At 41.9% G+C, this 25,834-nt stretch overlaps 1 protein-coding gene across 1 annotated transcript; it reads right to left on the bottom strand.

The window, feature by feature from the left end:
* Positions 1 to 40: 40 nt before the first annotated feature.
* Positions 41 to 25,777, bottom strand: LOC134220038 (regulator of hypoxia-inducible factor 1-like). Its single transcript, XM_062698982.1, has 9 exons — positions 25,587 to 25,777; positions 25,381 to 25,523; positions 25,039 to 25,294; positions 24,874 to 24,969; positions 2,138 to 2,325; positions 1,746 to 2,075; positions 1,495 to 1,688; positions 959 to 1,439; positions 41 to 897 (listed from the first exon to the last, which is right to left on the bottom strand). The coding sequence occupies exons 1-9, from the start codon at positions 25,672 to 25,674 to the stop codon at positions 742 to 744; spliced, it is 1,932 nt and encodes a 643-aa protein (XP_062554966.1). The 5' UTR covers positions 25,675 to 25,777; the 3' UTR covers positions 41 to 741.
* Between the last annotated feature and the right edge of the window lie 57 nt (positions 25,778 to 25,834).

Below are 25,834 nucleotides of genomic sequence, written 5' to 3'. Positions count from 1 at the left end.
GATTATGCGTGTTCGGATGTAAAGCATTCGATATGAATAGTTGATTTTCTAGAACATATTGTTTATTACTATCTTACAAATATAGCTACATACAGGGTGTCTGCAAATTATCCGTACAACAAGACAGGTTTTTAAATATTTTTTGGAATAAATTAAAGAACCAGCATGCATTGCATGTTATTATAATAGGACGATTGTGACATGATTTCAAATGTCTCCATAATATGTTCGGTGTTTTGATGGCTGTTGATTTCAAGATAGACCATACCAAATGATAAATTCAATCCAAATCAGGTGAGTAGGAAAGCAATTCCTTTTTGTTCGGAAAACCGGAAAAAAAGCATTCACAAAGATTTTTTTTTATACATGAAATGATGCTCAGTGTTCTCAGAATATACATCTGTTACAGCCTGCTGCGTTGTTATGCCCATATAGCTACCGATTCTGTCCATTATTGTCTGTTTTTGCTTTGCTTTGTTTTTGCTTGCTATCAAAATTTGTACGGATAATTTGCAGACACCCTGTATGATGACGATATTATCCCGGAATCTTTGGCATGTTTTAAAAATTAAATTCAGAAAATGTCATTCTTCCATCAATTAGTTCTATGTTCAATTGAATGAATAAGTAGGGCGCAAAATGAAAAAAGGTGATTTGACAAATTTTCTTCTACAAAAGACAAATGTTTGATCATATCAACTGGAATCTAAATTGCTGTTGCGTTTTTCACAATCAATGATATTATGAAATCTTCTGATCTTTTTTGCCTAAAATGATTATTCTTAATTTACCTTGAATCACCTGTTTTAGAATAGAAGCGAATGGAACTTCAATTACCAAGTACAAAAATATGGCACTACAGAACGTCAGGAGATAGTTTGCGGATGTGACTATAATCTGTAGGAAATTTTGTTTTAAATGTATTGTCATAAATCAATTGTCGAATTTTAATACTCACCGTATTGAAAACGCCATACCGGATAGGAACGTTCAGATTGCTGTAGACCATGTGGATGATAGAGTATTGCACAATGTAAATAGTGTAACTAAGCTTCGCCAGTACTCTTAGAACCGGATGTTCCAGAAATGCAACCAAAATGGATTCACTTTTGAACGCATACAACAGAAATAGGGTGGCATGGAAGATCCCCCACAACGCTTTCAGTGCGGATCCGTAAATCGATAGAAACATCGATGGCTTTTTGACTTTGATTGATGGTAGAAATGCTAAGAATCCATTCCAAATGATAAATAAAATCAATATGCATCGAAAAACCATTTTAATGTAGAAAATCGCCACAGATTTCAAGTTGTTCTTAGCTATGTGGTGATATACCATGCCTGCGATCATGCCGAAAAAGTACGTTCCAGCGTTGGTGTAAAATGGGGTGTAGTATTGCAAAAACTCTTTATATTCACGCAGTTGATTGAGAGCATGTCTGAAAATAAATCGGTTTTGTTAAAAGCAATCTATAGACAAATAATTATACAAACCTCATGTCAAACGACATAGTTGCGTCTAGTTTGTTCAAGAAAATTACCATTCCAGGAACCACTAAGGCAATGCTCAACATTGCGCCAATGCATATCTTTTTAAGAACAGGAAACCTCCAGATCAAAGTCATGATACCCATTCCAATGAGAAACAGTTGAAAATCGGCCCCTAGATACCATCCGTATTGTAAACACTGAAATCGAAGGCTTCTGTATAATTTTGTTCAAATGTCCTCTTTATCACCACTTACCGGTTCGTCCAAATGCACAAAGTTGTTGATCATCAGCAGATTCGACCACCAATGATCACTGCAATAGTCCAAAAATTTGAACCCTACTGGCGTCTGTTGCGTTCGTTTGAACAACGTCGATTGATAGAAGATAACAAATGCGTAAGCCGGTAACAGACGTGCCAATCGATTGAGCAGTTTTTCCCATTGATAACGAAGACTGAATTCTTTTGCTTTGTCGATGTGGTTCAGGAAGCCGATCGATAATACCATGCCACCCAAAGTGAAGAAAAACGTGATCATGTGGGTATTCAACGAATTCACGACAGGAAAGATGAAGCTGTTTGTTTGCTAAACGATTAAGCATATATGTGAGCCATTGCACGGATACGTTCAAATGGTTCGGGGCATACCTTTTCCAAATCTTCGACGTTTTTCAGTGGCATGCGCATCATCGGTAGCGATGAGTGGATGAGAAAGATGATTATCGTGTAAATTACACGAAATCCTTCTAAATGAGACAAATTTCCGTCAACACTTTTGCAGTCCAAAAGTTTTCGAACGTTGCGAGGTATTGAGAAATGTAGAATAAGGGCATCATCTGAAATTGAATAAAAAGAAGAGATTATTCTACTTCATCGTAAATCGTCATTCAGGTGGACCACACTTATATGAAGCAAACAAACTAATAGCATGGAAATCTCGAAGAAACCTTCATAAAATTCATTATTTAATTGAGTCTAATTGTGTGCTGAACGAGCATGAAGTTTGTATGGGTCATATTGACAAATCCGTTTAACTGTTTTTGTATTCAGTCGGCGGTGTAGTTGCCGACTGTAATTGCTCGTTGTGCACCTCGCCTTCTTGTTCCTGTCAAGTTCTTGTCGAGAACAATTTTCACCGGATTACTGCCCGACATTCTGGCTACGTGCCCGGCCCACCGCAGTCGTCGGATTTCGGATTGGTACGGCGGCGAACTCTATTCGACTGGAGCGTTTTGCGGAGTCCAAAGTACGTACGGTTTCCTGCCATGATGCGTCTCCGAATTTCTCTGCTGGTATCGTTTTCGGCAGTCACCAGTGAGGCCAAGTATACGAATTCTTCAACTACTTCAAATTCGTCACCACCGATAGAAACTCGTAGTGGGTGGCTTACATTGACCTCTCTTGAGCCTCTTCCTATCATGTACTTCGTCTTCGACGTGTTGATGACTAGTCCAATCCGTTTAGCTTAGCTTTTCAGTCTGATGGAGGCTTCCTCCATCCTCTCAAAATTACATGCCAGGATATCAATGTCGTCGGCGAAACCAAATAACTGGACGGACTTAGAGAAAATCGTACCACTCTTGTCAATCCCTGCCCTTCCTATTACTCCCTCCAAAGCGATGTTGAATAGCAGACACGAAAGACCATCACCTTGCCGTAGCCCTTTGCGCGTTTCGAAGGGACTCGAGAATGCCCCTGAAAATCGAACTACGCACATCACCCGACCCATCGTCGCCTTGATCAACCATGTCAGTTTATCCGGAAATCCGTTCTCAAGTTTATCCGGAAATCCGGATTTGTCTGTTCCGCACCCGTTTGTATCGTGCCTCGTTCGCCCTCGTGCGATGTTGCAGCAATCTCGCCCATGTTGCATTCTTCTCCTCAACAGTTAACATTCGCCGTCCAGTCGGCGGGGGCACTAGACGAAATGCAGCGGTTGTGGTGCTACCTTCGGCGGTTCGAATATCTTTCCAGCCATCTTCAAGATAAACTACGCCTAGTTGCTCTTCCGTTGGGAGTGCCACTTCCAGCTGTTGCGCGTAGTCTTGGGCTAGTCTACCGTCTTGTAGCCGCCCAATGTTTATCCGCGGCGGACGACTCCGACGCGCGTTGTTCACCGTTGAGAGTTTTGAGCGCAGACATACAGCAACGAGGTAGTGGTCTGATTCAACATTCGCACTGCGGTAAGTGCGGACGTTCGTGATTTCGGAGAATAATTTGCCGTCGATTAAAACGTGGTCGATTTGGTTTTCCGTTACTTGATTACTAGGGCTGCTAAATGATGGGTTGACATCAAGGAAGGAGCGCCCAACAGAGCTCTGGTCCCCTCAAGTTCCTATCTCACGCTTCCACGGGTCGTCCGATGACAAAAGACCGCCAGCTAAGGGTTGTGTACTTAGCTGGTAGTGCAGCCTGGGCACTGTTGTCCTTCTGATATCAGCTAGAGTGGGAAGGTACGCCTCGAGCGTCTGTTCATCAGGCGGTGCTGCTCAAACAGCGTCTGCCTGGTACCCAGCTTCTGAACAACGAAATACGAAATACAAATACCTTAGCTATACCTAAGGTGGCAGCCTCACCAGCGCGATGTAGGTAACGTGACCCCGGTAAGGTAGCTTACTGAAGCCCCGCAAATACCACGAGAAATGGAGATAGAAGAAAAAGAGATAGAAGGAGATAGAAGAAGAACGTTATTTTTGGCAACCGACCCGGCAACGAAATAAGGACTATGATTGGAAACTCGGTACCTGGAATGTTAGGACCCTAAATGAACCTGGACGAGTGAGCCTTCTGGCTCGTGAACTGCAGAAGGTTGGAGTGAACGTGGCCGCTATTCAAGAAGTTCGATGGCCCAGATCCGGAGAACGTGAATTCCGAGCCGTGGACCCCACGACCAACACTGCATTCAAGTATAACATCTATCACAGCGGCGGTGAAAAAGCAGAGCATGGAGTTGGTTTCGTAGTGATGGGCAAGCAGATGAAGCGAGTGATGCGGTGGAAACCCATTAGAGAACGAATCTGTGTGTTGAGGATACGGGGCAGATTCTTCAATTACAGCCTAATCAACGTTCACGCACCGACAAACGAAAAATCCGACGACGTGAAGGACACGTTTTATGAATGTCTTGATAAAGCCTATGGAGAGTGCACAAAGCATGACGTGAAAATTGTTATCGGAGACGCTAACGCTCAGATCGGTAGAGAGGAATTTTTCCGTCTCATAATCGGTAGGGAGAGCCTTCACCTCGCTACCAATGACAATGGCCTACGGCTAGGAAATTTCGCTGCTGCCAGAGTGATGGCCATCAGTAGCACCTACTTTGCACGAAAGAATATCCGAAAGAACACCTGGAGGCACCCAAATGTGAAACTTGCAACCAGATACACCATGTTCTGGTGGATGGGCGCCATTTCTCAGATGTTATCGATGTGCGGACATTCAGAGGTCCGAACATTGACTCTGATAACTACCTCGTTGTCAGTAAAATTCGATCACGGTTGTCAACAGTATCGAACGAAAGATCACAGTGAACGATGCGTTACAATATCCAGCGATTGTCGGCGGAAGGAGTATCGGCTGAGTACCGCCAGAAGCTCGACGAATGGATAAGTGCAATCAACGTTAGCGACAACATCAACGATCTATGGGAGTCGATCCATGGAGCGGTGAGCACAACAGCACGAGAAGTGGTAGGCACTGTACAGAGGCTACCCGGGACGGGTTGGTTCGATGTGGAGTGTCAGAGAGTAACAGACGAGTAGAACCTTGCCAGAAGCCGGATGTTGGTGTCGGGTACCCGATCGAATAAAGATCGGTACAAGGAAGCAAGAGCAGCTGAAAAACAAACCCACCGCAGGAAGAAGAAAGAATATGAAGAACAAGTTATTAGGGAGTCGCAGGAAAAATGGAGCAAAATGATATGCGGAGGTTTTATGAGTCTGTCAATGGCGTGCGGAGAAAGACAGCGCCATCTCCCATCATGTGCAACGTCCAACAAGGGAATTTGTTGAAAAGTAAACCCGAAGTGGCTGCCAGGTAGAAGCAACACTTCGAGACTTTGTTGAATAGTGGAAGTGACGGTGTATCGGTGAATAGAATAAATATTAGCGACGATGGACAAGCTGTGGAGTCGCCAACACTAGATGAGGTTAAAAAGCTGTTAAAGAGCTGAAAACAATAAGGCTGCGGGGAAGGACCAGCTGACGACTGAACTTCTCAAACATGGCAGTGAGCAGCTTTATGAAGTTCTGCACCATATTGTGTCGAAAATATGGGAAGACGAGGAAATGCCTGCTAGCTGGTTGGACGGCCTCATTTGCCCTCTATTTAAGAAAGGGCACAGACTGGAGTGCGCCAATTATCGAGGAATAACCTTCCTTAATTCGGCGTACAAAATTATGTCCCGTTTGACCCGTTTGACCCGTTTGTCCCGTTTGTAACAGATTGAGACCGCTTGAAGAGTCCTTCGTCGGTGAATACCAAGCAGGTTTTCGTGAGGGCCGATCAACGACGGATCAAATGTTCACCCTGAGACAAATCCTTGATAAATTCCGGGAGTACAACTTGCAGACACATCATCTGTTTATTGATTTCAAGGCGGCGTACGATTCAGTAAAACGGAATGAATTATGGCAAATTATGCTTGAACATGGTTTTCCGGTGAAACTGATACGGCTGACGTTACGGTATAACGTTGGACGGATCGAAATCAAGTGTAAGGCTTGCTGATGAAATATCGACGTCATTTGTTACCTTAGATGGGTTGAAGCAGGGTGATGCACTTTCGAATCTACTGTTCAATATAGCGCTCGAGGAAGGATTAGGACGATATCGATATTATCGGGATTGATCGCCGTGCCGTGGAAGAGGATTTTGTGCCTTTTAAGAGGGAGACAGTGAGGATTGGACTCACGATCAATACCAGCAAAACGAAGTACATGGTAGCTGGCAAACAACATTGGTTCATTAGTGGTGGTGGTAGCGAAATGGTGCTGGATGGTGAAAAATTAGTGAAGTGCGATAATGATGTTACCCGCGAGGTGAAAAGGCGTATTGCAGCTGCAAATTGGGCTTATTACGGACTTCGTAACCAGCTTAAGTCCCGTAGTCTGCAAACGAAAACAAAACTCGCGCTGTATACTACTCAGATTCTTCCGGTGGCTTTATACGGCCATGAAACATGGACTTTAAAGGAGGCTGATCGGAGAGTTTTCGGACCCTAGCCGCACACATATTCCACATTACTTACTGGTTACTGTAACTCATATGTGACCAGATTTAGTCGTATTCAAGTTGCTGCAACAAGATTTGCCTGACTTGTGCTGCTCGGGGAGTGTTTGAGTGTAATGTGCTGCGGACAGGTGTATAAAGGGCTAGATATTATTAAGCTTATACAACACGGCAGACTACGGTGGGCTAGTCACGTTGTTCGTATGCTGGAGAAACGTCAAGCGAAGATAATGTTTAGTAGAGAACCCAGAAGAGGCCGCGTATACGATGACTTGTTGCAGTTGAAGAGGACCTGAGGGCGCTCAATGTTCAGGGCGACTGGAAGCGATTGGCCCAGGATGGAGTCCAGTGGAGAAGCATACTCCATTCGGCGTAGGTTCATCGAAGAGCTGTAGCCCATCAAGTATCAAGTAAGTATTGTAGCGTGGACATTATTCTACGTTTAAGGGGTTTTATTGTATGTGCGGCTGTGGAAAGTTAGGAGATACAGGGGATAAAGTAAAAGTATACGTTTTCAACATTCTCAAAAATGGTGGTCCGAAACCGACCTCCCCTCAGAACTAACCTATATTTCGCACGCAATAAATTTGAATAACGACAAACGAGAGTGCAGACATATTAGCAGACAGCGCCATCTACGAGAAAAACCGGGGAATCGGTGTGGGAGTTGATGTAGGTTAAGACGGTATAATGTGTCCCCCTGGCCAATACGCCCATGTGGGATTTCTAGAAAACTAGAATTATTTAGGGTCTACAATCAGTACTAGTCATGCACAGAAAAAAATAATGAAAAGTAATCAGCGCGTAAATAATAAAGACGTGGAAAATTACACTATTCTGGGCGTACATGGATCTTTTCCAACAAGTTCGCCCTAAATGTATGCAATTTACATAGCATTATGACACTTATTCGTATAAAAAGTGACATAATGCAATACAAATTGCATACATTCAGGTAATAATATCGTTTAAATTTACGCTCTTTTTGGCATTCCCTTTATGTGCATTACTTTCGTGTAAATTTCAACAACTTTTTCTATCTGTGCACAGAAAAAAATAATGAAAACTAATCAGCGCGTAAAAAACACAGACGCGGAAAATTACACTATTCTGAGCATACATGAATCTTTTCCATCGATTTCGCCCTAAATGTATGCAATTTGTATGGCATTATACCACTTAATCGAATAAATAGTGACATAATGCAATACAAATTGCATACATTCAAGCAAAAATATCATTTAAAATTACACTCTTTTTGGCATTCCCTTTATGTGCATTACTTTCGTGTAAATTTCAACAACTTTTTCTATCTGTGTAGCGCTGCATCTGCTGGACTGGACAAAAAGTGTGAAAAAGCGGCTACCTTCTACCAAAGCAGACATACTATGGATGCCCACTGCGGGACGTCAAAATTGTCATCGGTGACATGAACGCTCAGGTAGGAAGGGAGGAAATGTATAAACCGGTCATCGGACCGGATAGTCTGCATACCGTATCGAACAACAACGGCCAACGATGCATAAACTTTGCGGCCTCCCGCGGAATGGTGGTCTAGTCCGAAGCACTTTCTTCCCCCGCAACAATATCCACAAGGCCACATGTAAATGATATGAAATTCTAAATTCTAACGAAATAACCGTGTTATTGGCTTCCAATGCATGTTGGTATGTTACATACAACTTAGTTGGATTCAGTAGTTGGGTATGACAATCGCTGGTTACAGTTCAAACTTCATCGATCTAAAAAAACATACTCGATTGAAAATTTAGATAGGGTTACCGTTCATACCATGTACCCAAATCAATGCCATTCGAAAACAAAGAATTAATGCGCAAATTGTTTTATTTCTAATTTTTGTGATTTTTTTTTCAGCAGTGAGCACGCCGGATAACAACAGGCTAAATTGCATATTTGGATACATGAGCATGTTATTAATAATGGCACAGATACCCTACATGACCAACGGTGAACTAATCTATGATGAGATCTACAAAAAATAAGCTCTGTAACGCATTTTGCTTCAGCTTGATGAAGCCATCAAAGCACGATTTACATCTACAGTGGTCTCAAGGTGAGACGGTCGAAAAACATTCTAATATGAAAAATAGTTACGAAGGTATGTGACCTGTCACAACATCAGATGCTATCGATTAAAATGGGACTGGATTATTAATCGGAAGGTGTGTTCAAGCTCACACTTTATCGTAACTAAAAATTTGATTGAAACGATGACTGAGCAAATAGTATGAGGTTTCACGTGGTTTTTGGTTCAAAATTATCACCAGAGGGTAAAGCAAATGCGTTTCCATGCAAGTATAGACGCATTTCGCTCCAAATCGTATTCGGAGCTGGCAGCATCCTCTTGGATTTCAATATGCCATTGAAGAAGAGAAATATGATTCCAATCAGCAATTATTTGTGATTACTAACATTACTCAATTTTAAACCACAACTTATCCCAAATTCAACCACATATTTTCGATGCTGCATCTACCTTAGATATATCTTCGAAAACTGATGGCCATGGTCGGTTCTTCCAAGAGCATACCATGAAACTTTTTTAAATTTCTATTTCAGACATCTCTGACATTTCAAAATTGTACAATAATTAACAAAGTTGCAACCGATTTAAGATTTAGATTTGTCTGAGACGTTGAGACCTCCGATCGGACCTTTGGTACCTCTCGGGACCTCAAAACGTCGGAGCAAGTCGTGATTTTCATACAAATTGCATGGTTGGTGCTCACCTGCACGATGTTCATGCTGATATATGTAAGATATTTTGGAATCCATAAGATATATTGCAACTTTATATATCTTCCACAAAATTGGGAATACAGTCCCTTCCCGATTTTGGCAACACGACCGGATTTTAATGTTGCCAAAATGGGGAAGTTGCCAAAAACGGGGAAAAAATTTCATACAAAATTTCAATTTTTTTTGTTTGCATGATTGAAGCTAAATACTTAGAATATGTACTACAAAGTATGTGGAATGTGTTTAAGTGATGCACGTGCATCATAATTGTCATTTTTGCGTTATTATTCATAACTCGGAGATTGTAGCTCAAACAAAATTGAAACAAACTCAAGAATTGTAATCAAACGATAATGTAACTAATTAGTCAATTTCATATTACAATTTTAATAATAAATACTATTTGAAATTAACAATAGCGTCGGCCATGTCCTTACAAAATAATATAGTGATAAAAAAACGTTTCTATAGTAGTCCATTGAAGTGCTGACTTCAATCTGACATCTCATATGAATTTTAGTCATCCGAAAATACTTGTTTTTATCATAACTAAATGTACTACAAATTTCGGATTCTTATATAATGGGAATTGATGGAGGCTAACTTTCTTGTGGTCGGTGTGGTTAAGAGTAAAGTTCTGTGCACAATTTTCGCTGACAACGAACGCAAGACATAAGACGTTCCATTATTTTAGAAAATTGGTCAAGCGTATCCAATGTAGTGTGAGTATGGGTTAACTAAACTCGACTCACTAAAACCTAATCCCTGCACTAGTCGGTCTCCTAGCACTCAACCCAGGAATATTTCAGGCGGCAATGATAGATCCATGAGCACTATGTGCACCTCGCAGTACGAGTGATAGTGTGGCCAAGTGGAAGCTGAAAGACCATTTGCGGCATGCCACCTCTGACACTCGATAGCAGTCAGCCTACTGGTGCTCGCTGCAGGTCATCGCACTACACTTCCGTAACTGAAAAAGTGACGTATACGCCATTTTCCAAAAATGGTGTTAACGAGTAGAGTAGAGTGGGGCAAGAGTGCGCGTGGGGTAAGAGTACGTTTTCGATTTTTTGAAGTAATTAAAAAAGATAAACTAGCAGCACTGCATCAGTTTGATAGGTATTCTGGCCAACTATTATCATGTGTAATTGTAAACGATTTGAATAAACAGCAAGAGAGATATGGAGTTAGATAACGTTTTGGACATTTTGCTAAAAATAATTGGATTTCCGCAACTAGTATTTCATTACCATATATACGTTCAATCAGGTGAACATTATACCATTTCGATAACCTATTGTATAGAGTACTTTATGGTACAGAACACCAATCCGGTTGGTTTTCCAAGAAGTCAAAACCATTACTTGAATAATTTTTGGGACTGTGGGGTAAAAGTACGCAGGAACCGGTGGGGCAAGAGTACGCATATGAATTTTCGAGTTATGATGTCAAACCCGTATCTCCGGCCGAAATAAGACTTCTTATAAAGCGTAAAGATTCACAACTAAGAAAAAAGGGACATAATTCGAAATTATCGCAAGTTTTTAGGATAAGTTGAAGTTATTCGGTGTTAGAAAGGACTTAGCGAACAAAGCACTGAAGCGAAATAATGAAATTGTATTAGGACTTGCTGTACACCTAAACATAGTACGAAAACACAACTTCATTTAAATGATAATTTCATTTAATCAAAAGGAACATTCAAAAATTGCGCAACGTTTAGCTGGGAGGGGTTGTGAGATGTGTGATGATCCATATAGTTTTTAGAGGATTCATACAAATAGTGTAAGATAGGGGGGGAGGGGTGATGAAATAGCCAAATTTTACGTTACATGATTGGTGGACTTTCTTTAAGGAAAATCCCTTTGTATACGCCACGCGAAACCTGATATATATTTTTACCTCTGTAGTTTTTTGTATATACAATGGTTTTTCGAATGAAAGTGCACATTTTTAGGACCACCTCCCCCTTTAATAGTTACGTAATCTTTAAACATTCCTAATATATGCTCATTAAACATCAATTAAATGTTATTAACTCTTATTTGTGTTAATATATACTTAAAGCACATGATTGGATAAATGCGTACTCTTACCCCACCCGATGCGCACTTTTACCCCACCGGTGGGGTAAGAGTGCGTTTTTCACTTGTCTTGCAATAAGGGTTCTACTAAAACGAATCTCAATAATTTCAATATTTTTTCCACTGGGTAGCATAAAGGAAGAGTATATGAATCATCGACACTGATTTGATGTGCAGAAGCTTGCTTCATAAGGGCCACATGATCGATTGAAAACTAAGTGCGTACTCTTGCCCCACTCTACTCTACTACTAATCGAGCTCTTTAAGAAAAATGGAAAACATGCATGTTGTAAAATGGCTGTTACGTCACTTTTCCAGATTACGGCAGTACAGTTTTTCATGCACTACTTTCATTATTATAACTTTGAAAAGATGGAAGAATCCTACATCAGACTAAAGAGCGAAGCAAAGCAGATCGGACTAGTGATTAACACGTTGAAGACAAAGTAGGCTCAAGAGAAGACAACGGCTATTCGACAAAATCAAGGCGGTTGAAGAATTCGTGTACTTGGGCACACTTGACCTCAGATAACGATATCAGCAGACAAATTCGGAGACGCAACGTGGCAGGAAAGCATACGTACGAGATCTGGACAATTTTTGTGGAGGACCAACGAGTACTTGGAGTAAAAATGGTTCTCTACAACGATCCGACAGGCACAAGAAGGCGAGGTGTGGAGCGATCAAAGTGGATCGATCAGGTGGAAGACGATTTACGGACCCTCGTGACTGGTAACGTACAGCAGTGGACGGAGACGACTGTTATGTACCGCAGAGGCCACTCCGGCCTTAGGCTGAATAAATAATAATAAAACCACATGTGCCGCATACTCGCCTATCGAAGCAGCTAGAACTAGCAACCCTAAAACCAGAGACCGGCGGAGTGAAAAACTGTCGAAATGGCAACGTATGAAAATGCATGAAATCATATAAATAAGTCTGGCAGCACTTGAACTTTCTGCTTGCTTCTTATGGATGCAAAATGTAAACAAGGCGAATTGGAACCGCTTTTGACCGTTCGATTGGAAACAATATGGCGTCTTCGCCGATCTCTTATTGTAGTATTTCTAGCTAGAACTACACCAGCGATCTCATGGGAACTTCACAGGAGGTACTCCACTTCTGATACTTCGCCATCACAAACAGAACACTAGAGAGCAGGCATTGGAAGTGTGAGTGAGCATTGATCTATTGAAATCGTAACATCCATAGCCAATGAGTGAACTGCCTTGCTCAGATGGATGCCAAACAACGAGCGATCGTTGCTGTGATAAACAATGAACAGAACCGTCTAACAAGCCAAGCCGTGGTGAGGTATCCATGTAAGCAACGATTTTTGCATTCTTACCCCCCCTTGCTCTAGTACAATGAAACCAAACGATCAAACCACATCATGTGTTCTCCTTTATTCGCCCTTCTTTCAAGGTGATAAGATAGTCGAGAGAAAGTATCAACGCCTCCCATTCAGTGTACTAGAGTTCCAGACTCATAGAGGTCTTCATTTTTAGAATGCTTGAATGGCTTCTTTTATCAGCGCACCGGAACGACGCTCATTGTTGTGTTACCAAGTGATTCGCTTCACGCAATCGGCTTCCATTGGTGAGCGTTGAAGATCATTAAACGGTGAATCATCGAACGTTCAATTTCAAAGATCTTAGGAAGCTCATAACTTGCCCCGCGGCAGAGCCTCAAGTAGGCTTAGATTAACCCGATTTTTTCTCTTGATCTGATTTAAGTCAATAATGCCTGCTCGAGAGCCTTACGGTTACATGTTACCAAACTCTTACCATTACTGTTGAACTGTTGGAAAACATGCTGGAATCAAAAGGCTCGTTATGCAATTGACACATCAGGAAAATGGAAAAGCCAACAGTGTTCTGATATTAATCGCTAAACAAATTTGCGTATTTTGAACGCAAATAAAATTGTTGCGTTTAAAACTAAATTTTAAACGCATTTTAAACTAAATTTTAAACAACAAATAAAATTGTTGCTTATTTTCTATACGGGAATTCAGTAGAAAGACGGATTAAATGATAAAATGACAGTTGCTCGGCTGATACCAGAAAAGAGGCGCGTAATGAGCAAAACGACTTGATAGCTAGACAGTGCATTTAGAAAATCGAATGTGCCAATCACTAGCAATTAAACCTACGGGGGTTGCTTGTTCCTGGTATCGATTGCTTTATGATGTAAACAGCGGGCTTCGCTTAATAGGTATTGTACTGTGTACAACGATTTGAGTCATCTTATCGACGACAAAATCAGTGAGATGCCAAAAAATACGGCATTCTACGGTGGGCTGGTTAGATTAGGGTAGTGTGAAAAGGAACATGGAAAACGTGAATAAAAAGAGCAGAAAAGTTTCAATAGACATTGTTTGCAATGAGCGGTAATACTAGTGGTGGTTCATTAGTTCAGTAAAAGTATTCGTACAGAGCCTATAATACGCATATAAACCTTAATGACAATCACTTTTTGTTTTGTTTATCCTTCTACATATTAATAAAAAAGGTTTTAGCTCTGAAAAGTAATAAAAACATATTTTCGAGGTTGTTGCCAAAATCGGGAAGAAAATGTTGCCAAAAACGGGTGTTGCCAAAATCGGGGGTAGACAAAAACGGGTGTTGCCAAAATCGGGATGGGACTGTATAGGCAATATAGGGAAAAACATTTGTTAAATAATTTAGAATACCAGAGTCTACCGATTTTATCCAGTATCCACGGAAAATGTAGGCATTTTTTTTAAATATACAAAACTAATGTTGTTATAATTTTTATATGAAATAAAATTGTCTGATCTCACATTTTTTATTGAATTATTTAATTGGGTCCTGAAATGGAGAATCGATATTCGATTTTCTTTCAGAGAACGATAAACTTAATCATCCTGAACGCGTCAATTTTTCTTCCGACTCAAAAGTCAAAAGGAACATTGTTTTATTTAAAATTTCGGTCTTGTTTCACGTACGCAGGGCCGGATTTAGCCGAAAGGGGGCCTTAAAATGTACAAAAAAGGTTGGTTTTGGTACATACCGCCCCAATGTCACCCCTCCCCCTAAATCCGCCCCTGGACGTACGTATGATTCAAACGCACCAGCAAAACACAGCAGGGCACTTGACTCAACATTTGACAGTTGATAAATACATGGGCCTGAAGTTTTGGTAAGTTGCAGTTTCAACAACAGACGTTGCTAAGCTCAAAACATGTCTTAAAAAGTCTCAAACACAAATTGTTACTGACTTAGATTATAATCAAAATTTATATAACATCGGTTCATGTATTCTTGACCGATGCACTATCGTTTGCAACCATAAACGATGTAGCACAGACATAACACATTGATCCTTCCCTTATGAAATGCATCGTCGTTCAGGCACTAACGACATCTGTTGATTTCAGTTAGTTGGGTAAATCATGAACCAGATGGCGGTTATTTAACTAATTATTTTTTGACTTGACCAGTAAATCAGTGAACGACTTTTCAAAGGATAAGTTTTTTTATTAAATTGAGACAAGAACTCGACCATTTCGCTAAGTGAACGGCTGGTGATTAGAAGTGTTTGCGAGTAGACTAAGAAGTTTTTAGGTTTTTGAAGTTGAGTTAGGCTAGTTTTGACTAAGCGGTAAAATGTGATTGGAGTGAATTGTTCTGTGTCTCTTTCAATCAAATTTTTAAATTAACAGTTAACGCAGCAAACGTCATTAAGACGTATTTTTTCAATTCCGTGAAAACCGTGTTATTGAGTGAAACGTATAAAGGTAAAACAAACTTTAACGTTTAATGTAGAGTTGCTTTAATGAAGCGAATTCGCGTTGGGCTTTTGGTACGGTCTGGAGTTTATATATTCGACCGGAGTCGTGTGGCGACTACAGGGCCCGCAATTTCATCATCGGGAGCTCGAGCGTGCGTCAAGGCCCGCCTGTAATGGTAGTCAAACGGAGGAATGAAGTTGCTCGTCAAAAAGCGAAAACTCGGCGGTCGCCAATCAACCGTCGAAGGTAAGATCCCCAAGACAATTCCCGTGGATCATTCCCGAGAGTGCGGTCCCCGTACACGTCAATAATCGTACGCTGCACCGAACCCGAACCGACGGTTGTAGTTTTTCTTTTAGTCTTCGAACCGGAAAGGTACGCGAAGCCGGGTCGTTAGGGAACGGAAGCTACTATCTTGAGGGAACCGATAATCTCGATTCCGTAATCGGAAGCCTTCCATCCAGCTGCCACTCCCTCCGCATCTTTAGTTTCTGCCATATCGTTCTAGCTCGACCTCCATCGCTGGTCGGAGGACATCATCGCCATCTTCTCAGCGGAATGATTTCAACGCATCAGTGCATCGAGATTCAAGAACCTGCGCAGGTATGTGAGCTGGTTGTTTCATAGCCATGATTTAGCTCTATTTTCTATTCCGTACCGATAAAAATAGTCCAACTCGAATGGTAGAATAAATGTTGTATAGTAATTCGAAGTTAGCTTCAGTGTTTAATTTGTATTGCGTTTCACGGGGCTTAGAAAATTCACTCCCAATGTGTTGGCCGTGGATACAGTTTCTTGAGTTTACTTCGGAGATTGCTTTACGTTTACAGTACAGCGGGTTGAGCGAGTTTAGGTAGGTGGGGAAAAGTAGAGTATTCTAGGCGTAAGTAATCTTGGAGCCAGCGACCGTTCGAGAGTCCCCAGAGGTAAAGGGTCTGTAAGAGTCAGGCAAATAGAGAACACAACCGGTGGTCTCTCTTCGAGAGTAGTGCTTAAGCCACCGTGTTTTAAAATCACCTCGAGAACAATTTGCCGAAAATGCCATGTGGTCTAACAGTTCCTTTGACTGAAAAAAATTCGGATTAGTCCAGATTAGGTGACGATCCCTTTCTCGATTCAATCGCTTGATTTCGCCTTGGTGTGATACACATAATAAATAATTGCCTACATTACCGTTCGACCGACAGAGTATTTGGCCAAAAAAAACCGGTTGGGCGAAAAATAATTTACCATATTACCCGTCTAGTAATCATTTGACCGTTGGACTAAATTACTTTTTCGACCAAATGGCCGTTTCTGTCAAACAATTATTTCGGCCGAATGACATATTCGGCCAATCGACCATTTTAGCCAAGCGATGTTTAGGGAAGAGTACTTTTCCGGCTAAATTACCAATTCACCCAAATTGAATTTTTGGCCAAACTGTTTTCCTTTGTGTCCAAACATTCATTTCCATAAAACACAATTCGGCTAGATAATTTTCGACTTAACGTATTAATCGGCCAAATGACTTTCGCCAAATGATTTTCGGTCAAACGACCCTTACTCTTTCTTTTAAATAATTTTCCATTGAATTTCCGAAGAATTTCTTATGGACAATACAAAGAATTCCCTGTAGAAATCCAAAAAAGTTCTTCAAAAAAATCCGATTTTTTTTGTTGAAATACCGAACGGTTTCCCGTAAAAGAATGAAAAAATCACGTAGAAGTTCTGAACGACTTTGGTTGAATCAGTGTGAAATTTACCATGGGAGCTCCGAAGAATTTTACATAAAAAAAATTTAAAAAAACTCAAGCAAATTCCAATGAATTTCCTTTGAGAATTTCGAACAATATGCAATTAAAATAAAATGTTAATGTCCACCTTTTCAACCATCCTCCGCGGAAAATCTGAAAAAAATTCTGTGCAAATTTCAAAGATAACTCAACAGAAGCTTGTCCTTGAAAATTCCAGAGTGCTTCCTTGGAAATTCCAAAGAATTCTCATAACTTTAAAGTAGTTGCCATGGAAAATCCGAAAATAATTTTCAAATGAATATTTTGAAAATCTCAGAAAATTTCCGGGAGAAGTTCATCAAATTTTTCCTACGAAATTCAAAAGATTTTTTCGTTGAAGATTTGAACACATCCTGAAAACATGCAGAAAAAAATCTCCAAAAAACGAGTGCAAATATCTCCACGCCGAATCACGCCGCCGCTGCCGACCAAAATAGCTTTCAGCGGCTTTCTGGAAAACGCCGCCGCCGATTTTTGGACGCGCGACGCACATCTCTAGTTCCAACTGTCTGGGTGTTGCAGCGTTAAGACTTGTTTTATTAACCTTCCGGGACTCGCACCGTTGTAAAAAGTACAAGTGAGTAAAAATGAGATAACTTTTTAGTCAGTTGACCAATTTGCACCAAACCACCATGTATGCCTCAAAAAATTAGTTCTTCATTAATTAAAAAGATAATAGAACTGATTCGATAGAAGGCTCGGGTAAATATAGCTAAATAAAAGGCTCAGGTGCACTGTGAAAAAAGACCAGTAATGAATTATTTATTTATTTCATTAACAGTTCATCCTAAAGTAACGCGATTTATTCTATATCATTTCTGATTATAACCTTGGAGTTAATTCGCAGTTCTCACTCACTTATGACCGTAGGTGACTTATAAGTGCTATAGCATTAGACGACGGACAGTACATTCGCACAGCACCTAGTGAACAAGTGGAGCGTTTTCCGCTTCACGAAATGTTTTCTCCTTACTTGGCCGGGAATCAAACTCACACTCCGTGGCTTGCAAATACGCTTAGACGACTAAAGCCACTAACAATGCAGAATTTCTTTTGGGAATTTCAAAGAATTACCAGCGTAAATTTCCGAGGATTTCCTGGCACGGCAAATGCTGGGTAAAGCGTACCATTGGTACTTCGCGTACCTGAAGGAATAAAATAGACCCCATCTCGCGGTCCTTAGCCTCTTACCCAGCAACTCCTATCCCTACCTCCCCGCGGTGCTGGCCGGGATACGAGCAACCTTAGGGAAGATCGGGTAACCAACCCCGGTGGGAACTATGGTCGTATGCTGACAGGGAAGGGGGGGTTTGCTCCTCTCCGGAGGTGCAAATCTTATCGAGCGTCTGTTCTCCATGTTAGGGGCGGCTGATCATCGTCCGAGTGCCAGCGAGGGACTCTAAGTGAAACTGTGCACCATGGTCCACCGGAAATAAGGAGGAATGGTCCTCCGGAAATTTAGGGGGTTTGGTGTCAGGCCCTGCAAGCCAGCCTTTAAAAAATCATAAGCAACGAACAATCAACAAGAGAGTACGGACCGGAACCATCGGCGAAGACCACTGCGACGAAAAGGGACTAGCGATTGGAAACTCGGTTCATGGAACTGCAAATCTCTCAACTTCATCGGGAGCACACGCATACTCGCCGATGTGCTCAAGGACCGTGGATTCGGCATCGTAGCGCTGCAGGAGGTTTGTTGGAAGGGATCAATGGTGCGAACGTTTAGAGGTAATCATACCATCTACCAGAGCTGCGGCAACACACACGAGCTTTGAACAGCTTTCATAGTGATGGGCGATATGCAAAGGCGCGTGATCGGGTGGTGGCCGATCAATGAAAGAATGTGCAGGTTGAGGATCAAAGGCCGGTTCTTCAACTTCAGCATAATCAACGGCCATAGCCCACACTCCGGAAGCACTGATGATGATAAGGACGCATTCTACGCGCAGCTCGAACGTGAGTACGACAGCTGCCCAAGCCACGACGTCAAAATCATCATAGGAGATTTGAACGCTCAGGTTGGCCAAGAGGAGGAGTTTAGACCGACTATTGGAAAGTTCAGCGCTCACCGGCTGACGGACGAAAACGGCCTACGACTAATTGATTTCGCCGCCTCCAAGAATATGGCCATTCGCAGCACCTACTTCCAACACAGCCTCCCGTATCGGTACACCTGGAGATCACCACTGCAGACAGAATCACAAATCGACCACGTTCTGATTGATGGACGGCACTTCTCCGACATTATCGACGTCAGGACATATCGTGGCGCTAACATCGACTCTGACCACTACCTGGTGATGGTTAAACTGCGCTCAAAACTATCCGTCATCAACAATGTTCGGTACCGACGACCGCCGCGGTACGACCTAGAGCGACTGAAGCAACCTGATGTCGCCACTGCATACGCGCAGCATCTGGAGGCAGCGTTGCCGGAAGAGGGTGAGCTCGATGGGGCCCCTCTTGAGGACTGCTGGAATACAGTCAAAGCAGCCATTAGCGACGCAGCGGAGAACAACGTCGGGTATATGGGTCGAAGTCGACGGAACTATTGGTTCGACGAAGAGTGCAGACAGATTCTGGAGGAGAAGGACGCAGCGCGGGCGGTTGCGCTGCAGCAAGGTACCCGGCAGAAGGTGGAACGTTATAGACGGAAGCGGAAACAGCAGACCCGCTTTTTTCAGGAGAAGAAACGCCGCCTGGAAGAAGCGGAGTGCGAGGAGATGGAACAGCTGTGCCGTTCTCAAGATACACGCAAGTTCTACGCATCCCGCAAAGGCTTCGTGCTGCGAGCCGAAATGTGCCGGGATAAGAATGGGAGCATCTTGACGGACGAACGTGTGGTGATCGAAAGGTGGAAGCAGCACTACGAGGAACATCTGAATGGCGCTGAGAGTACAGGCAGTGAAAGTCAAGGCAGCGGAGGAGATGACTACGTCAGCTCAGCGGACGATGGAAGCCAACCAGCCCCCACCTTGAGGGAAGTTAAGGATGCCATTCAACAGCTAAAGACCAATAAAGCAGCTGGTAAGGATGGTATCGGAGCTGAGCTCATCAAGATGGGCCCGGAAAAGCTGGCCACTTGCCTGCACAAACTGATAGTCAGAATCTGGGAAACCGAGCAGCTACCGGAGGAGTGGAAGGAAGGGGTTATATGCCCCATCTACAAGAAAGGCGACAAACTGGAGTGTGAGAACTTTCTAGCGATCACCATCCTTAATGCAGCCTACAAAGTTATATCCCAGATCATCTTCCGTCGTCTGTCACCATTAGTGAACGAGTTCGTGGAAAGTTATCAAGCCGGCTTCGTTGACGGCCGCTCGACAACGGACCAGATCTTTACTGTACGGCAAATCCTTCAAAAATGCCGTGAATACCAGGTCCCAACGCACCATCTGTTCGTTGATTTCAAGGCGGCATACGACAGTATAGACCGCGTAGAGCTATGGAAATTTATGGACGAGAACAGCTTCCCTGGGAAGCTTACCAGACTGATCAGAGCAACGGTGGATGGTGTGCAAAACTGTGTGAAGATTTCGGGCGAACACTCCAGTTCGTTCGAATCGCGCCGGGGACTAAGACAAGGTGATGGACTTTCGTGCCTGTTGTTCAACATTGCGCTAGAAGGTGTCATGCGGAGAGCCGGGTGTAACAGCCGGGGTACGATTTTCAACAGATCCAGTCAATTTATTTGCTTCGCGGATGACATGGACATTGTCGGCCGAACATTTGCAAAGGTGGCAGAACTGTACGCTCGCCTGAAACGTGAAGCAACAAAAGTTGGACTGGTGGTGAATGCGTTAAAGACAAAGTACATGGTTGTGGGCGGAACCGAGCGCGACAGGGCCCGCCTGGGAAGTAGCGTTACGATAGACGGGGATACCTTCGAGGTGGTCGAGGAATTCGTCTACCTCGGATCCTTGCTAACGGCTGACAACAATGTTAGTCGTGAAATACGAAGGCGCATCATCTGTGGAAGTCGGGCCTACTACGGGCTCCAGAAGAAACTGCGGTCGAAAAAGATTCGCCACCGCACAAAATGTGGCATGTACAAGACGCTTATAAGACCGGTTGTCCTCTACGGACATGAAACATGGACAATGCTCGAGGAAGACTTGCAAGCACTCGAAGTATTCGAGAGATGGGTGCTTAGGACCATCTTTGGCGGTGTGCAAGAAGACGGTGTGTGGCGGCGAAGAATGAACCATGAGCTCGCCCAACTCTACGGTGAACCCAGTATCCAGAAGATAGCTAAAGCCGGAAGGGTACGATGGGTAGGACATGTTGCAAGAATGCCGGACAGCAACCCTGCAAAGATGGTGTTCGCTTCCGATCCGCCAGGTACGAGACGGCGTGGAGCGCAGCGAGCGAGATGGGCAGACCAGGTGCAAAACGACTTGGCGAGCGTGGGGCGTATCCGAGGATGGAGAGATGCGGCCTCGAACCGTGTATTGTGGCGTCAAATTGTTGATTCAGTGTTATCTGTTTAGATGTTAACTAAATAAATGAATGAATCCACAGAATATCACGTTGAAATCAAATGTTTTGACAGGGGAAGAGCCGTTTGTTGTTTGGCCGAATATGTCTTTAATCCGAAACTCAACTGGCATAAAATCAATTGGCTGAAATAGACATATGGCCGATAATGTCGTTCGGCCGAACAGGTCATTTGACTAAGAAGTCGCCTAATCGAATAGGTCATTTAGCCAAAAAGGCCTAGATGGTCGTTTGGTAGAGAAGGGCCATTTAGCCGAAATGAACATATAGTGTTGTTAGATCATACGGCCGAACTGATAATTTCTCATTTGTTCGAAAATGGCGTTTGGCTGAACGGGTCGACGTTTTTCGCCGTATAATCCGATCAGCCGAATAACATTTTCGGCCAAGTTGCCCTTCCTGCTTAACTACTGTTTCGGTCAAATGGAACTTTCGATGACAAGGCCTATTCGACCCAACGATCTATTGGGCCTACGGCTTTTTCGGTCAAATGACTAGTTTGGTCGTACCGCCAAACCATTTTCCACATAATAACCGTATCGGACAAATGGAATTCGGCCAGATAGCTTTCGGCTTAACGTATTATTCGGCCATGTGGTATTCGGTCAAATGACATTCAACCAAACGACCCTTCGTCTTTTGAAAATTTTCTAGTAGAATTTTCGAAGAATTTCTAATAGACAACATAAGGAATTTCACGAAGAAATCCAACGAAATTCCGTAAAAAATCCAGTTGAAATTCCGTTGGAAACAGTTTTCTGGAACTTTAAAAAAAATCACAAGTAAATTCTATTAAATTCGAAGCATGCATGCCCACTGCCCAGTGGCATAGGTGAACTCCTAAACAATTTCCCGTGAAAACTTTATGGCAATTCCTGTTGAAAATTCGAAAAACTTTGAAGAATCTTCTGGGACAGCTCATTGGATTTTTCCGGGGAAATAAAAAGGATTCTCCCGTTAATGTCTTAAAATATCCTGAAAAAACTTTACGTTACGAACGTAATAAAAAAAAATCGCCAAGCCATCGCCGACCAAAATTATGACAAACGTTGCCACCGACGATTTTCGTATCGGCGCTGACCTCTAACGGACGGACCAACGGGATATTTTGTTAGATGTTATATAACCAAAATAAAAATTATTTGAGCAAAAGTTACATTTTCAGCAACAACAAAAAAATGGCTCGATTATCCGGAGGGTTCGATTATCCGGAGTGAAATTTTTTTCAACACTCCGGATAATCGAGTCAAGCCTGTAATACCTAAATAGTAGTCATTGATGATAATAACCACATTAGAAATTGGAGATATTTGAGATATTGGTCTTATTTGGCCAAAAAGAAGCTATTTCAGCCAAAAAACTTTGTTGGGATGTGATAGGAACGCAAAATACGGAATTCTAATTGAATGTAAGAAATAAGTCAAGTTGAAGGTACAGGATTGAAATGGAAACGCTACGGAAATCCATTTCCTGTTCTAGCGATTGCTGTAACATGAGAAGTATACAAAAAGATACAAAGTAGGCGAATGAAATGGGCCTGAGATCGAACCCAAGGCATCCTGTGTATGAGGCAGAAACGGTAGTTATATGATACACTTTTCTGAACAAATTGGTTTTCAAATCCCAAATAACTGTAAATGACGGCACTTTTAAATATCCTGCGACATCTAACAAAACTGATTGATCCATATATCACCACCCAGCGGATGTAATCCAAACTAAACAGTTTTTTAGAATAACGGTTTTCATCCTCGAGCAGCTGTGAAGAAGACGGTCACTCTCTAATATCACAGATCCGGGGTTATATAATCAAACTGGTGGTCTCACATGTACTATCACTACTTTACGGATGAATTTTATACTTCACAATATTTCATCATATTGGTTTCCAATCCCCGAACAACTTCGTAGAAAACGGCAATTTTCTAAATCCCCCAGCTCCCAAGATATCGAAGAACTGATATCTCATATGCAATAGCATCTCTTTGCGGATGAATTTTAAATTATTCTGTTTTTCAACATATTGGTTTACAGTCCTCGAACAATTTTGTCGATGACGGCAATTTTCTAAATTTCACAGATCCCGAAATATCGAACTAAACTGATTTCTCATATTCACTAGCGTCGCCTTATGGCTTAATTCTGAACTTAACAGCTTCTTAACATATTGGTTTCCAATACTCGAACAACTTTATAGAAGATAGCAACTTTCCAAAACCAATAGATCCCGAAATATCGATCCAAACCGGATGAATGCTAAACTAATTAGCTTCTCAAAATATTGATTTCCAATCCTCGAACAACTTTGCAGAAGACGGCAACTTTCTAAATCCCACAGATCCCGAGATATCGAAGAACTGATCTCTCATATACAAGAACGCCTCCTTGCGGATGAATTATAAATTATTCAGTTTCTCAACATATTGGTTCTCTGTACTCGAACAACGGCAATTTACTAAATCCCACTTTATAGAAGATAACAACTTTCCAAAACCGAGATATCGAACTAAACTGATCTCTCATATACACTAGCGCCGCCTTACGGCTCAATTCTAAACTAAACAGTTTCTCAACATATGGGTTTCCAATGCTCGAACAATTTTGTGGAAGACGGAAATTTCCTAAATCCCATAGATCTCGACATACCGAACCAAACTGGTATTTTTATGTACACTAGCGCCGCTCAGTGGGAGAATTCTAAATCATTTTTTTTCTTGACTCAAAGGGCCGCATGGGAGTATAGATGGATTTAGATTTTTTTCAGAGTTTTTGGAGTTTTCAGAATTCTTATATTCTTATAAACACTAAACATTGAACATAAAACATTGCGCCATTTATTGTGAAGATGGACTATTTTCACCGTTGTTCCGTTGGTTCCGGATCTTCCGGAGGACCAGCAAAAGATCCATTGGACTTAAAAATGCTCTCAATGGGAGAATACATCCCCTTTATTATTTTCCCGAAAAAATCACGTTGATATCATTTGAATTGGCTTAATTATAACGGATTTTAGGACTGTTGTACTTTTTACAAAACGCGAGTTCTCGTGTTATGAAAGTTGAAGCGAGTTGCGGAAGGTTAAGACTGAATTAGCAATCGTTCGAATAGGTTTTACCTAATGAGCTAATTCCATAAATAAGGGATCTGATTGGAAAAATCCATCAACCATATAACTCAAGCTACTGTGTAATTTTAATAGAAGATTGATCTTCTCAAAAATATTGGTTAAAGGCTATTGTTAAAATAACTGACATAAATTAGTATTGTCTATAATCTACTTACATTGAGTTCTAGTTCCTTTGAAATCTAGCATGGTTGCAATGGACACTAGCAGTATTAGTGACACAACCAGTCCAATGAAAATCAACTCAGCCGCACCTAAAATATAAAAAAAACTTTGCATTTATCTAGTCGCTTAATTCAAACAGCTACATTAAGAAAATTTACTCAGGGATACTCGAAGATCATCCTCAGATAAGCAATGTACAGCCTTGGAAGATGCCTGCAAGTCATACGACACTCCCAGTTCAATATTCAAACATTGATCAAGATATTCAATTAAATCTTGTTTGCCCATCAGTCTTGATTCAATCGAACAAACATCCATCGGCTGTATGGCTGCGATACGATTCAAGCATTTTCGGATGCATATGCCTCGCTCCAGGTGATCGTGTGGGAAGTTACGATGATCAGCCGATAGTATCTGTATGCAGGCATCGAATGACGTTTATAATCAATAACTTTGTAAGCAGAACGCATTATCCTAAATAACTTCATATCATAACTTACGCTGATGTTTCGCCATATTTGGGAGTCTGAGGTTGGATGAATAACTGCTTGCACAACACAATACTGAAACTTGGGGTTGCCCTTTCTACACTCGTCAAAGTCATCATACTCAAACAGATTCGGTAGTTTCACATATGTATCACCTGATGAAGATAGACTCATGAAGTTTCATGTTTATTGGCTACCAATTTTATTTAGACGCTTACTATCGCTTATCTCCGAAACTGCAGGACATATGGCTTCAAACAGCACCGCACACAGAAGAAACGCGACTATTCGCATGTTGCTGTGCATTGGGTAGGGCTCTATGATTTCTCTGACTAGGGGATCACACCATCTCGCCACACGGCATCACAAGCGAATGATTCACGAATCTTCGTATCAATCACAATGTGGCCGGCTCTTGAAGATGCACGGTGTCGGCTAAATCGCTTTCTGGTTGGCTGTGTTGCGA

Source organism: Armigeres subalbatus, chromosome 3, assembly GCF_024139115.2.
Source record: "Armigeres subalbatus isolate Guangzhou_Male chromosome 3, GZ_Asu_2, whole genome shotgun sequence".
NCBI classification, from domain to species: domain Eukaryota; kingdom Metazoa; phylum Arthropoda; class Insecta; order Diptera; family Culicidae; genus Armigeres; species Armigeres subalbatus.
This window is presented reverse-complemented; position numbering and strand designations above follow the sequence as displayed.